This window comes from Condylura cristata, unplaced genomic scaffold (genome assembly GCF_000260355.1).
Source record: "Condylura cristata isolate star-nosed mole 26May11 unplaced genomic scaffold, ConCri1.0 scaffold00001, whole genome shotgun sequence".
In the NCBI taxonomy this organism is placed as follows: domain Eukaryota; kingdom Metazoa; phylum Chordata; class Mammalia; order Eulipotyphla; family Talpidae; genus Condylura; species Condylura cristata.
Window position 1 is genome coordinate 79537331 of NW_004567102.1, and position 15249 is coordinate 79552579.

At 45.1% G+C, this 15249-nt stretch overlaps 1 protein-coding gene across 1 annotated transcript in view; it reads left to right on the forward strand.

The window, feature by feature from the left end:
* UST (uronyl-2-sulfotransferase) overlaps positions 1-15249 on the forward strand; it is a 172934-nt gene that overhangs the window by 55269 nt on the left and 102416 nt on the right. The window contains exon 4 of the mRNA XM_012735049.1: positions 11464-11543. Coding sequence (XP_012590503.1) covers positions 11464-11543 — 80 coding nt within the window. The remainder of the gene's footprint in view (positions 1-11463; positions 11544-15249) is intronic.

A 15249-nucleotide genomic window follows, 5' to 3' on the forward strand; every position in this document is an offset into this window, starting at 1 on the left:
CTTTCAAACTCCTCATGAATAAATACCAGAGCTGCCATTTCATACTGTATTTTTGCCAGAGTGGAAGGAAACTTAAGGTTTCTGGAGGGAAGTTTCCCACAGGGCTACTTTTATGAAGACAGATGAAGGTCAGTGTACACTGTCACTATCTGTTATCTAAATTAGCAACCATAGATCTCAGATCGTTACACCCCTGAATTATAGATAATGCTGTTATCCTGACAGTACAAGTAAGAAAATTTAATTTTAATGGTTTTCCTCTGCATGTTCAAGCAAGTTTGCTAAGTCTCTGTGGGTAGAATAAAGAGAAAGCCCTCTTTGAGCCAGGGATGTGATTGGTTGACAGGGTACTCACTTCCTGCTGTGGTCAGCTCAGGGCCTCTTGGACTTCCAAAGCAAGCATATTTGGCATATTCCGTGGTGGCAACAGATTCCATTTCACAGGAACAATTCTGCCCTAATATAACTGGCCACAGGAGTGGCGAGCTACAGCAGAGAAGGGACATCGCCTGCCAGGAAAATACAAAGGTGGATTCTACTTCATAAGCTAACACAGAGATGGGGTCCACACTCACCACTGAGCTGCTTTGCTAATGTAGAAAGTTTAGGTCTAGTGTTCTCAGCATTATTTTACAGACCTTTGTTAACTTGGTCCCCCAAATTGCATCCATCTCATTAGCTACTGAGGAGGGATGAATAATCATGCATCTAAGTCAGTTTTCTCCAGAGAACAGAACCAGTAGGATGGAGATGTAAGTATGTGCCCATGTGCACACATGTTGTATATGTGTGTGCAAACATACATGTATGGGGGTGGGTGGGTGCGTGTCTGGAGAGAGAGAGAGAAATGGATGGATGAATGACTGGATCATAGATGATAGAGAGACAGACAGATCAAGGGAGGCTGATTTATTATGAGGAATTGCCGGCATGATAATGGAAGTTGTGAAGTCCCATGAGCTGCTGTTTGCAAGCTGGTGATTCGGGAAAGCAGGTGCTGTAACTTGGTCTAAGCCTGAAGCTTGAGATCTATATGAGCTGATGATGCAAACCCTAGAATAGAGCAGGGGGAGATAAGATGAGGTGTCCTCATACAATCATTGATGCAGGAAACAAAGAGGAGAATTCTTCCTTCCTCTTCCATTTATTCCATTCAGGCCGGGAGGTGATTGGGTGGATTGGTGATGTCCACCCTCAATGGGGAGGAAGCCGCTTTACTGCACCCACTCATTCAAATGCTGACCTCATTCTGAAACACCCTCCACACACCCAGAAAAAATGTTTCATCTGGGCATCCAGTGTCGATCGAGTTGACATGGAAAATGAACCATCACGCCACCCAATGAGTACCTAGGTTTGGGGAATTAAAAAAACCACAAGTGGTTTACTCTGTGATTGAGACAGTAATTGTGGAAATTTCCATCCGTGTCCACTTCTTTGTAACATAGACCTCATCTCTGAGGCACTGAAAAACCTCAAAAACAAAAGGGGATTTCCAACAGCCCATCTTTTTCTTTTTTCTGGGAGCAAATGGGCTGTTTTAAGAACGTGACTAGCCACGAGCACTTGCTATAAAGATACTTGTTTCATGCCGTCCACAGTATGGAGAGCAAATTCCTGTGAGGCTCCCTCAAAAGTCTGTGGACCAAGTTTAAGTGTCCACTACCAATCGATAAAAAAGTATTCTGAGATCATCTCTTGGAGGTTCTGTAGAAGGCTCTCAATAAAATAATTATACTGGGTGACATTTCAGAGTATCACCTGTTAGAAATAACTTTAACAGGGGTAGATACTCTGTCATTTCCTTATCTTATTGGATTAATGTGATAAAGCTAACTCTGCCTTGTTTACTTCTGAAAGAAAGTGACCATAAATAAACTTGTTATTTTACGTTTATTATAATTACTGAATTTGATTTTCCTTTGAGCCTGTCTCCGGGTTTGCTTTCCTCTGTGTAGAAACTTTGCCCAGATCTCAGATGCCTCATTAAATACATTAAATCAAGTGTAGTTCCTGCTGCTGAGACGAGCATGAATAACCCAGAGAGAGCCAGGCAGCTCAAGTGTCAGACACTGAGGTGTTCAGGAATGCCTTCGAAGAAAGTGTTCCGCCTGGAAAGGGTTAAAGACCCAGTCATCCTTCTCTAAAATAGGGGTTAGTGCTCATCTGTTTGGAATGATTGGCTTGTCTGGGAGCCAGGGAATAGACAATCTGCTAAGTTTCCTTCCAGCCCTATGATTCTGCATTATATTTATACAACTTCTAGCATAATCTGTGTATATACGTATACTTGAGGCATTTCTGATTCCTGTGGTCAGTGTGATCAAGAGTATGTTTCACTACTTACTTATTTTAGATTCCTTTTAAATTATAGGGCAAGTTTTTAAAACTTAAGGGAAAGGAAAATATAAAATTAAAAAAAAAAAGCCAAACATACATTTTTGATATAAAAACAAACTTAAAGCCAGTGACAGTTGCTGACCAGCTGTGGCTTGCAAAGAGCCAGAACAGGGAAGAAAGCAAATTTGAAGAGTTCAAGAATGTTTAAAAGAACTCTTTTCCTTGTCATGTGTCTCCCTTTTACTAAATTCTCCAAGTGCATAAAACAAGTGGAGAAAAAAATATTATTTTAACCTAATACATTCCAGAAGTAATTCATGGTATGAATAGCTTCTCTTCTTGGTAATTTATTGAAGGGAAAAAGCAACTTAGGAAATGACTTAAAAGTTCTATCCATTGATTCTCAACCTTAAACAGTAGAGCTCTGAAAATGTGTTTCCATGGAAACATTGTTCTTTGGAGTTAACAGCAGTCCTGTTTCAGGTGCAGGATGAGTTCAGCAGGCTCTGTGGGCTGGCCAGAGCTCTGGCCACCAGGCAGAATTATTGCTTTATGAGAAAATATGTTCCAAGTTCCCAACTACTGACTTACAGATGAACTTTGCAATAGTGTCCACTTGTAAGACTGGAATTATCTATACTATTTCATTCATACACAAATACGGAATACCTGTCTGGGGCAGACTCAAACTCACACACGCAGTCTTCCCCCTGAGGAGCTGGTCACACACAGAAACACAGATACACACACAGACACACGCATGAACACAGATATACCAAGATACACACAAGTCACAGCGATATATACACATGGACTCACAGATGCACACACAGAGATAAACACATGACACCCACACAGACAAACAGCTATACACACAGACACACCCATGGACACACAGATACACAGAGATACACATGACGAACACCGTGGATATCCACACGGACACACAGGCATACACAGAAATACACACATGACACACTCACAGATGCACACACAAAGTTACACACACAGAGTTACACAGAGGCACACACAGACACAGATACACACATGGATACACAGATACACACACACAGACTCTCACAACAGTAACTTTAAAAACCTTTTTAATGGAATAAAATTGAAGGATTATTGAAAAAGAAAGGGAGTATGAAGACACCAAATGTTACAATGCCTATAAAAATCCATTACATCTGCCCTGATAGAAATAGAAATACCTTTGAAGTTTGTATTTTAAAAACTCTGCCTCAACAGAAGAGCACAAACATCTGCTGCTGGCCAAATGTTGCAGCTTTGGGTGCATAGAGTGGGAACCCGTGATGATATCCTTTCAGTTATAGGATCTAAAGCCAGATTTCAGCTCAGTAGGCAGCTTAGATAGTCACTTGGAGAATGAGTGTACACCATTTGAACATAGAAGACTCTTTCCACGCAACCTGGTGGAGGACCTTTGTTAATGCTCTTTGTTTGGTCAGTGTTCTGTGGCTGTCTTTCAGAACTTCACTCTAAGCCTAACAAGGGTCACAGACACAAGAATTCCAAGTTGTTGGAGAAAAATCACTGGCAGTGAGTCAAAAAGAGAAGGCAAATACTTTTACTATTTCTATTTATGGTGAAGCTTCAGAGGGTTAGCCATTGAAACAGCACCTACTGCCTGCTTGTTGTTTACTGCATTATTTCATTTAACTCTTTTCGACCTAAAACTATCCTGTTGAGTGGTTCTGATTCCCTACGTATGGATGAGAAAACAAAGACAACCAGACAGTAGGCCTGGACTAGATGACTCTCTGTGTCTTCTGGACTTGAACCCAGGCCCATGAGTCCAGCAGCTGTTCTAAAGAAGAAGTGACCAGCTCTGACTGCACAGTGGCATCTCCAGCTGGGCCTGGGAGATGCAGAGCTGACATGGCCCTTTCCGGGAGTTCGGGGTGGAGTCCTGTCCATTCTTTGTTAATGAAGCCATCCTCGGTCCCACGGAAAGAGTGTTCAATTCTTTTTTTTTTTTTTTTAAATATTTATTTATTTGTTAATACAGAACTGGGGTACAGAGGTGCGGGGACGGTGAGAGGACTCACCAGAGACAGAGTGGGGAGCAGAACAGGCAGATCGACAGTGTACACTGCTGAGGGGAGCAGCGGGCGGGTCAGGAGAGATCTGTCTGTCGCGCCATGTGGCCACCTCCAGGGCAGGCGGGAATCGAACTCATGCGGAAGTAGTTCCAGCTTCCCAGTGGTGTGCTTCAACCCGCTGTGCCACCAGAGAGAGCCCAGCGTTCAATTCTTGTAGAATTGTTAGGGGGAAAGGATCCTGAAGGAACCCTGCAGAGTTTTGTGGGCTCCACCCCCTACTCCAGTTTTCTGGACTCCACTCCCTTCTCCAGTAAACTACAACTCCCAGCAATACCAAAGAGAGAAATGCGAAGACCCAAGGGCAGAGCTAAGCAGGCATTCTGGGACTTTTGGGGGGATATAAGGGAGCCATGTTTGCCACACTCTCTCTCTGACTGGTGGCTGGTCGTTAGGCTCTTGATGAGTTTTCAGTGTGTTATTGGGGTTCCAAGTCAGCGGAACTGGTAGGATGCTCTAGTTAACTTGTATCCCTCTCTTTCTCTCTCTTTCCCTGGGTTGTTCCTTTTTCTCTCCCTTTTGTAATAACTCATTATTGACCTTTTTGTGTGTGCCTGGAATACAGCTGAATTTTAAGCGTGCAAGTGAGGACGCACAGACAGGCAGCCCAGTTCATGTTGGGTTGCCCTGTAACAGAACCATCACATCAGCATTTCCCCAAGCACATTCCTGCGAATCCTAGTCCCCTACAACAATGAGAAAAGAAGCAGCAGAGACCATAAATTTGGGGCGTATTGCCTGATTGATGGTCTTCATCTAGGGGATTCACAATGGTTATACATATGTTAAAGACTCAGCATTCTGTCTATATAAAAGAAAAAAAAACCCAACAACAACAAATCCATCTAACTGGTTTTAACCTTGACACGGCGACTCTTATGTGTGTGGGTCTCATTTGTACCTGATTTCCACTTTGGCAGACGCCAGAGCAGTGTAGTAACCTCTGCCAGCCACCTCAGTAAGGGCTGCTATGCACTGTCAAGCTCACCTCCTCGCTGCCTGTATCTCCCCAAGTGGTCAGAACCATGAAGACTACTCAGAGGTTGGAGGAGACAAGTCCTGTGTCCATGCACACTGGATCGTTCTTTCTTCAGGCTCAAAACTAGCAGTGTTCTTTACCTTGTTCGAAACTTCCTGTCTCCATGCTGTCCCCCTAGAAGTTCCAAGTAACTCTATGAGGCAGTGAGCGTTGGTGTTTGTATCTTTCAGTGAAAACAATCTTCTCGGGATCCTCAAGCACAATTCTAAAGAAGAATCATTACATGAAATGCCTTGGTGATAGACACTTCTCTTATCATTAAAGTAGATCTTCCACTAAGCAAGAACAAATCCTATTTCAACTCAGAATCCCTCAGACCACCAAAGACATCTTGTTTTCCCATAAGTCTTACAAGTGGTGTCTGCTGAAAGTTGGCTCATTACCCCAGGAGCCATCTCTTTGCTTCAGACATTGTAGAGAAGTGTACAGTGTTCCTGAGGGCTCCCTGGATTTATTTTAGGAGGCGCAGGGATCCTGCCGCAGGCCCCTGCAATCAAACTGCAGATCCAACTCCAGGCCACAGGGCTGAGTTCATCCAACCCTACAAATAGACCTTGTCTTGGAATCCTATAGACAAAAACTGAGTCCACTAATGGAAACCTGGTAAAAAGGAGAGAAAGAAAAGAGGAAGGAGCGACAAAGCCTAGTAAATTAATTCTTCCAGTTGCAGCCCCAAGATTGATTTTCTCTACCCTTGAGGCCCACGCTCTTTGCCTTGAGCGGGTCTTAGCGCCCCCTGGCGGGCTACTCCTTCACTGCGGGCCTGCGCTGTACTGACTACGCAGCTCTCAGCTGCGGGAGAAGACCAGCCTTCCTCCTCAAACTCGGCCCAGCTCAGGGAAGCAGGATAGGTTCCCCAGTCTACAGCTGCTTCTGGCCTCTGAGGATATAGGGCCAGAGAGCCACTCTGAGCTACTTCTGTTCGGCTTTGATATGTTAAAAAACATGTCTTCTCTCTTACTTAAGATGTTTTAAAAAATTATAGAGCCCGGTCATGAGTAACACAGGGATTGAGAGCAGAGTGGGGTCAATGCCAGGACCGCTGATAGGGACAAGTCAGGAGCCCGGTCCCCACTAACTAGCTGTGCTTTCTGCTCTGTCATCCCAGACAGATTAAAAGCCAAAGATAAAAAAAAAAAAAAAAAGGTCTGGTATTTTCTTTTTAACTTCTGTTTGATACTTCTTTAAAAAAAGAAAAAGAAACCTCTATTCTAGCTCAGATGCACTGTGATGCGACCACTTCCCTTAGCTAGCTTCCAGGACACAGTCACCTTCTTCTAACACATTCCCATTCTCGTCACAATATGTGGTGTTTCCACTGACAATTTGAACAGCATTCTCTCACATTCTTTAATGCTTTCATTTTTCATTCTTTTAACATTTTCCCAATGGTTCTAACTTTCTGCCAGTTCTTTAGAACACATCACATGAAAGGTGGAAAAGGTATATCCTTATAAGCCCTGTTTGTTCTCCAGAATCACCTTGGAGACCCTTCCTCCCATTGAAGAGGCAATATACAGATCAGATGGTAGGCGGCAAGGTTGGGTAAGGTGGTGGGGGGTGGGAGGGTAGCGGATGCCATGATGGGGGTGGCAGTTTGGTGAAGAAAAATGGGATTCTGGGTGTCAGACAGATTGGAGTTGGATCTTGGCTCTGGCTCTTCCTGCTCCTCCTTGTGGTGAGACAATAAGCAAGCTGCAAAGCCCCCATTTCTCCCCTATCAAGGAGACAACTGACCGAGTTGCCTGAGCTGATGTGACAGCAGGTGCTTAAAGCACTCTAGGTACAGCACGGAGTTCGAGGCACACTGGGAATGATAGTTTGCTTGGTGCCGTTAGGTCCTAGATGTTGTAATGGAAAGACTGTCAGTTCCCGGGCCCCAGGATGGTGACTGTGCCTGTCCCCGTGAGATACAGTCATTGCTGACTGTGACTCTGACTTAGTGAACGGTCCACTTCTTGACTCCAAAAAGTCTTCTAAAGGGGTTTTCTGTTCAACACAAGTGCTTGGGCTTGATGTTCTGGACTTAAATCAAGTGTGGCTCCTGCTCTCAGGGAGCTCAGTCTGACTGAAAACTAACGCACAAGTGCAGTTTTATAGATGGGCATCCTGGAAAAGTCTCAACGTGCTATAGGAAGTAAAAGAAGCAACAGTATTTGCAAATACATGTGCCAAAGATGTGAAAATACATTCCCTTGTGCCCCACTTCTGTAGCCCTCCCCCTCCACGTCTCTGGGAAAGGCCACCATCGTGGGCTGAGATGCAAACCAGAACCAGAACTCAGGAGGTCGCTGCCTTCACCACTCCGTCTCCTTCCCGTCTGCTGCCAGCTGGCCTCCGGGCCACACAGACTCTCCTTCCTTACCATGCCCAACTCTCTCCTGGTCTACTGCCGTTGACTTTGTTCAGTGAGTCAGTCACTCTCCAGCCTTAGAATCTCCTGGAGGGTTTGTTAAAACACAGATTCCTCTATGTGTCTCTATGCACAAATGAAGCATGCATGTGTACAGGCATACTATATGATATGTGTACTATATGATATGTAGAGATGAAATGTATGAACATTCGTGATCCCACAAATAGATAAGCTTGCTAGAAGGGGAAAATTAAAGCAACCACAGGCCCATTGATGCTCCCCACCCCCAAATCCCCCCCCCCACAGTTTCTTCCACTTCAGCAGATCTAGAGGCAGGCCTGAGAATGCGCATTTCTAACAAGTTTCTAGTTGCTGCCTGTTCTCCCAGAAACACTTCATACCCTCATTATTTCCTGCTGATATTCAGGTCAACTTAGCTTCATCTTTCGTTTTCATTTTCCATCCTGCCCTTAGATCTGAAAAAAAGAAAAAATACATGCATATATACTCACTCCCTGTTCCTCCTTCCTCTCTAGCTTCATCTACAGTCTTGCTGTTGCCATGTTTCGCCCTTACCCATGGAGCTCTTGGCAGTTTTAATATCCACGTTGTTTTGTTTTGTCCTTTGTATCTGTATTCGTATTGTCTGCAAGGCCATGGTCACTTACTTACTGGCTAACTCCTACGGGTCCTTGTAAACTCTTGGGATTTCTTCTGTGGGAAAACATCACTGTTCCATCTGCAGGCAGGGACAGAAGCCTCACCTTTGTGCTTTCTTCCCCAGGTGGGCATCTGCTTTTTGTTCTATGCACCCATAAAACTGAGCTTTTGCGAGCAAAAAGCAGAAATTTCTCTCCCTAGGCACAGTCCCAAGCAGTGCTTTGCCCAAAACTGAGGTGGAGATCAATGCATGTTGAGTGAAAGGAGAGATCCGGGATGGCTACTTGGAACCTTGATCATTGTTGGGCACTTTAGTTAGATGAAAAGTGGGGTTAGGATTTTACTATGCCAAGAGAAGAGAACTTTCCAGAAGGAGCTTGAACCTGAGCATAGGTATGGCCAGACTAGATAAGGGGTAATGATAATCAAGAGTAGGTTTGGCAATGGTGGGTTTGGAAACACCATTAAGACATATTTTCCCACCGAGTTTACTCATGTTTGAACTCGAGTGCCTAGTAAGTGCTCAGAACATGCTGAACGAATGAGCCAATGCGAGTGGATGTGTGCAGTGAATCAGAATCGAGGCTAGCAGTGAGCCTGCAGGGGCCAGGGAAAGGAGAGGTGCTGTCCGATTAATTTAGGTGATGTCAGTGTCACCCATGACGATGAAACACAGGCTGCTGGTGGTCTGAGAGCACCAGGAGAGGGAAAGCAGTGGCAGCCCACAGCGCTTCTGCAGACTGCTGCTTGTCCCTAGAAGTGGGGGACACCTCATGTTTGTGATGATGGTCAGCGACACTGTGAACATAATTTCTTCCCCCCATGCTTGTGGCTCTTCTTAAGTGGCTGTGCCATGTGGAACAGAGTGACAGAGTGTAGGAGAGCTGAATGTACTGACGTCACGTTAGTAATGCAATAAACATGAACCTTAGTATTTTTTTTTTTTTTTAAAGATTTATTTATTTATTCATACAGAACTGGGGTACAGGCCAGAGGCTCAGGGACGGTGAGAGGCTTCACCAGAGACAGAGTGGGGAGCAGAACAGGCAGATCGACGAAGTACACTGCTGAGGGGAGCAGCGGGCGGGTCAGGAGAGGTCTGGCTCGCCATGTGGTCTCCTCCGGGGCAGGCGGCAGGCGGGAATCGAACTCATGCGGAAGTGGCTTCAGATTCTCAGTGCTGTGCTTTAACCCGCTGCGCCACCAGGGAGGGCCCGAACCTTAGTATTTTTATGCTATGTTTAACGATCCATCTAGAAAGAGTTAGGCCTTGTCACTGTTAATCCATTTTTCCTTGTGAAATAGACAGCTTTATGATTATTATGACACTGTTCTCAAAATCTAACCGCTACTGTTTTTCCATTAAATTTAACACACTGGCATGTGTTTAGCGAATGTGCTATCATGTTGAATATATGAAAGAAACACTTTCCTTCTGACCTGCTTTTCCAGTCTACTTGTAGTAGGAACTTTCTCATATTACTCTCATATGTGCAGAGAAATCTGAATAAAAGTCAAGCAGACATCGAACCACTAAATGGTTTTTGATTAATCAGACACACCGTGGAGTTATTTTCTAAACAGACATCCTTCGAGAGTAGGACAGCTCTGTGCTTCAAAATTGCAATTCTGTTAGTAGAGCCAGCAAAAATAATGTGACCTAGCAGTGATTTGTATTACAAGAAAAATAAGCGTGGAGGCCGGGAAGATGGAGGCTAAGCGGTCAATGAAGAAGCTGGATTGTTTCTTTTCATGCTTAAGCTTGCAGACAGCTAAGCATTGTCTGCCCAGTACACCACAACCTGCGAAGCATGGGGCCGTGACTGCGAGTCATTTCCTTTTAAAGTTTCGTTTCAGTCCTTCAGACATCACGATGGGCACACATAGCTGATTAAAGAGTTTAAATGCTAGATCCCAGGATACCAGCCTAGTGAGCAGATGGAAGTTGGAGTTAATGCCTCCCATCAGTACTAAACGAGCATTTCTGTGAGATCAGCCTAGGCTGAGCACACAGGAGCAGAGCAGAACAGGTTTCCTGTGGGTTCGAGACAAACTGACTCTGATGTTATTGTCGTTGTTGTGACCCAGGTGAACAGGGCAGTGACCATTTCGGTTTGCAGTTTTCAACTTGAGCTGTTTCTGAAACTAGGAGACGTCCATTCAAAGTGACCGTTTTCAATGCACTTCTGAAAACTTCCGCCATGTCTGTTTGGAGGGGGCCAATTAGAAAATCTAAGGAAGTGGTATTCAGGAAGTCAGGGAATTATAAGAATGTTTGGAATTTTTAACATTTACTAAGCAGTCTCTGTAACGTGACATGTTCCAGAAGAACCATAAATGCTCATTTATACAAATAGAGATGTTTTTTGCCTCGCTGATAACTGCAAATAAATCATTCAAATGGCCACCCACCAAGAAGCCAGACAGTTTTTTGGAGGAGGGGGAGCATATTTGCTTAGAAATAGTTGCTTTGTCCATTTTTAAAAAAGAGAAAAATTATGGGGGACGATGTTTAATTTCCATGAAATACTTTCTGTGAGACTCTATGAACTAGCTTAAAATTCTGTGAACTAGTTTCAAACATGTCTTTGTATCCCCGTAGTATCATTAAACAAATAGAAAATGAGGATGAGCTTCTACCTTCCTGGGACTTTGATGGAGGGACAAAAGGCATTGTCTCACCTGCATCTCCGCACAGCCGGCTCAGTGACCATGACTTCGTCTGTCCCTGTGTTCATGGTCACGCCAACTCAGTTATATACAGGGCTGCACAGGGGATGCATTGTCTCACTCAGTAGGAAGCTGTGGCAGAAAACACAGCCATTTGGCCCTGGTCCAGAAGGCCAGAAGTGAGGAATAAAGGAGCTGGGAAGATAACCTTTAGCTTAATATGACTTGGTACATTAAGTTCTAGTGATGCTAATTTTGTGCTTTTTTTTTAATAGATGGAACTGATTAAAAATATAAGTACTGCCGAACAGCCCTATTTATTCACTCGACACGTTCATTTCCTCAACTTCTCAAGGTAAGATATTTTCCCACTTAATGGTTCTTTCATTTCTTTTTAGTACTTAGATTCCATCTAATGAGTGATTACTTTCAAATCTGCCTTCATTTCCAAGGTAGGCTAATTGCTCTTGAAAAGACATTTTTAATCCATTTATTTTTGCTAGAGAGGGATCAAAATTTGAAATATTTCGACAGAAGCTTCATTTCTTCCTAGAATGCTAATCTTAAATCTTGTGAAAATGTGAAATTGTTTTTTAATGAGAAGCCATTTGACCTGACAGTTCTCTAGGAAAAAAAAGAAAAGAAAGAAAATCAGATTTTGTATTGAAGCAAATAAATTAAACAACCCGAGGTGGGTATTTTCAACAAGAATATTTTACTGCCCAATTTTATCCACTTTGAACCTGCACATGACTATGGGAATAACTTAGTGATGGAGAGATGTGGGTTTTATGGGACCAAAATGTTAGGATTAGCCTCTCTGCCCACTTTTACATACAACAGTCCCTGTAGTTATTCTCAGCCTGGTGTGTTTGATGTTGGCGGTGGTGGCTTAGAAGCCTGTTCCTTCTTCGGCTGCCGGGCCCTTCTGATAATAATGCAGCTCTTCAGATGTAGATATGTAAACCATGGGCCTGGTAGTTGTTGATTTCCAGCTCTGGGCGGTCTCTTCTCAATGGCCATTCCCAGAGGCTCCCTTGGGCTTTACTGTCAGCTGCTTCTCAGATCAGGCTGGCCTGTGGCTCCTCCAGGAGGGAGGAGGCCCTGTGACTCCCCTGAAGTTCATCAGAGGGGCTCAAAAAGGGCAGAGCTGCTGACAGTCACAGTGGGTGACACTGACAGATGCCGGGGTACCAGGATAAAACTCCTTTGGGCTCCAGACCCTGGGCCCCCTTATCAGTCTGTTAGGGGGAAAGGAGGTCCCAAAGGAATGCTGCAGGTTTTCTGGACTCCAATCCCTACTCCAGTTATTGAAACTACAGCTCCCAGCAACACCACAGAGAGAACTGTGAGGACCCAAGGGCAGAGCTAAGCAGGCATTCTGGGACTTCCGGGGAGATATAAGGGAGCCATGTGAGACACGCACTCTCTCTGGTCCTCGTGGCTGTCTGGAGTGAGTGGCTGGTGGCTGGTCATTTGGCTCTTGATGAGCTATCAGTGTAGTGAAGTTCCAAGTCAGTGAAGCTGGTAGAATGTTCAAGTTAACTTGTATCTCTTTCTCTCTCTTTCTCTCTCTTTTCCTGGGTTGTTCCTTTTTCTCTTCCCCTTTGTAAATAAACCCGTTACTGACCCTTTTCATGTTACCTGCAGTACAATTGAATTTTAAGCGCATGGGTGAGGACCCACAGACAGGCAACCCAGTTCACATTGGGTGCCCTGCAACAAATCCTCTGCCTTACACCCTCCAGTTAATCCCCTAGGGATGATAGCGCCTCACAGAGCTCCTGCTTGCTGGTACTAACCTCTTGGCCCCCCAAAGCCCAGCCTCCAGGCAGACCTTGAGCATGAGCTGCACCAGAGCTTGTACTGGGCAGGCACATTGACAACTTAAGGGGGGAGGGGGAAGGTTTCCTGCCTCCAAAGGACGTCTCAGCTGTGCAGCAGGCCCTGTGCATGTGACGTGTGAAGAGATAAGATTCTGCTCAGCAAGTTGTTGAGGGAGGAATTGCTGCCTCATCTCTGAAAGCAAGCTCCCTCTGAGTTTCCCAGCCAGCCTGACAAGCAGAGTTTCTGGGACAGTGGGAAAGACACCTGCAAATTATCCTCAGTGGCTCAAGGCCACAGAATTGAGAGCTTGAGTGTGTTTCTAACCACATTTCTACAGTGGTTTGTTACTGGAGTGTCTGGAGTTTACACCCAGCCTCTCACTTCCAATAGGCCCAGAATGTGTAATTAGACATAATTAGATAATGAGGACTTGTTAGCTATTTCAGGCACGCGTTTTATGACTTGTAGAGAACAGACTGCCCCTGTGACCCTTGTTTAGCTCCCAAGATTCCTTCTGTGTCAGCCCGATGTCCTCAAACCTCCTCCATTTAACTCTTAATTGAAAGGGGTCAAATCTTAAAAACTGAAACAAAAGGCCAGGTGACAACTTTAATTGTTAACTCAGGCCAGTCTAGAGCCAAGGTAAGCCAAAGCCAGTGTCCTCCTTGAATGAGCAGAACTGGGCAAGCATGGTAACTGTTTTATCATGGCCTGTTTGATACAGCATCGCCATATTTACATGATGCTTCAAATATGTTTCCAAGAGTCTCACCTTGACTGATTTTTATCTTGAAAGAAAAAAATGGAAGAGCATCTTTTTCAAGGTACCACCTCTGCAATAAACAAATGTTTGAGTGGAGCCCTCCCCTTTGACCGTGGGGCTGGACAACCCATTTAACCTTCGGGGTAGGAATAATCCCTGTTTTTGCAGGGACAATTCCTGCCTAGTTCTACCTTGTAAGGATGCTTTGAGAGGACATTTCTGCAGAAGGCTCTGAGTCTACAGTTGACCCTCACTGTACTTACCTGCACGTTTCCTCGCTGTCTCGTAACACAACTAAGGCAGGGCCCTGCCTTCGCTTCACTCCACTCCACCCCATTCTGCTCTGTCCCATTCCATTCCTTTCCACTTCATTCCATCCTCCCTGCACCCTACTTTGTTGAATTAATACAGATTTCTAACGGACCCTCCATCTTGTGTTTGTGCCCCTGAGACTGTAGGGAACAATTCTTATTTTCCTGGCCTTCAGGGAACTATGTAAAAGCTTTTCTCCTGTGAAAGATGAAGCAGCAGTAAAATGCGGTGAACGTTAATAGAGCCACTGGGTTTTCCTGAGGAGAAAATGGGACCGGAAGAGGAAGTCCTGGGAGGAAGCAAGACAGCCGGGAGGCCTCAGCTCAGACCCAAAGAGTGGGTCTTTTGTACTTTAGGGAAAGAATTCCCCAGAGAGTACTCGAACCAAACAAGGCTTTATTAGAGACTCATGCATGTGAGAACCAATGCTGGACAGGAGAATAGAGCCGGGCTTCCTGAAGGGAGCCAGGTGGAGATACTTAATGGGTAGGTCCGTGAAGTGGGGCAGAGGAGAGCTTCGTAGTGTGCTCTGGGCTGGGCTTACACCAGTGGGTTACACTCCAGCTCTGCGTGTGGGCTCTCGGCCTTCTCCCTCCAGGAAACGGTGAGATAATCACTAGTCAGAATCCAGTGCTCTTTGTCTGGCGTGGCATCTTACAGTCAGTCTTGGGGCCAAACTGGACAGTGTTCTCAAATCCATGATTTAGTCCACCTCTTCAAACAGGACTTGGGACACATCATCCTTCCCCCTCACTATTTTCTTTTACCTCAAAACTAAGAGGAAGGCACGAGTGTGAATACAAACCTGACCAAGAGAGGTACCTGAGGGAATTCAGTTAAATGGCAACGGAGCGTGGGTACCTTAAGAATGGAATGCAGCCAAGAATTTTAACCATCAAAAAAGTCAAGATTGCCCTGACCAGCCAAACATTTCAGTTTCCTGCTAGGCCCTCTGTCGCAGCAGGCTAGAGCGCAGCACTGCAAATGAGCCACTGTCACTTCAGTGCAAGTTCAATCCCCGCCGGTCCTTGGGGTGACCCACATGGCACGGCAGACCTCTCCTGACCCGCCCGCTGCTCCCCTCAGCAGTGTATTTTGTCAGTCGGCCTGTTCTGCTCCCCCCTCAAAGGACGTCTCAGCTGTGCAGCAGGCCCTGTGC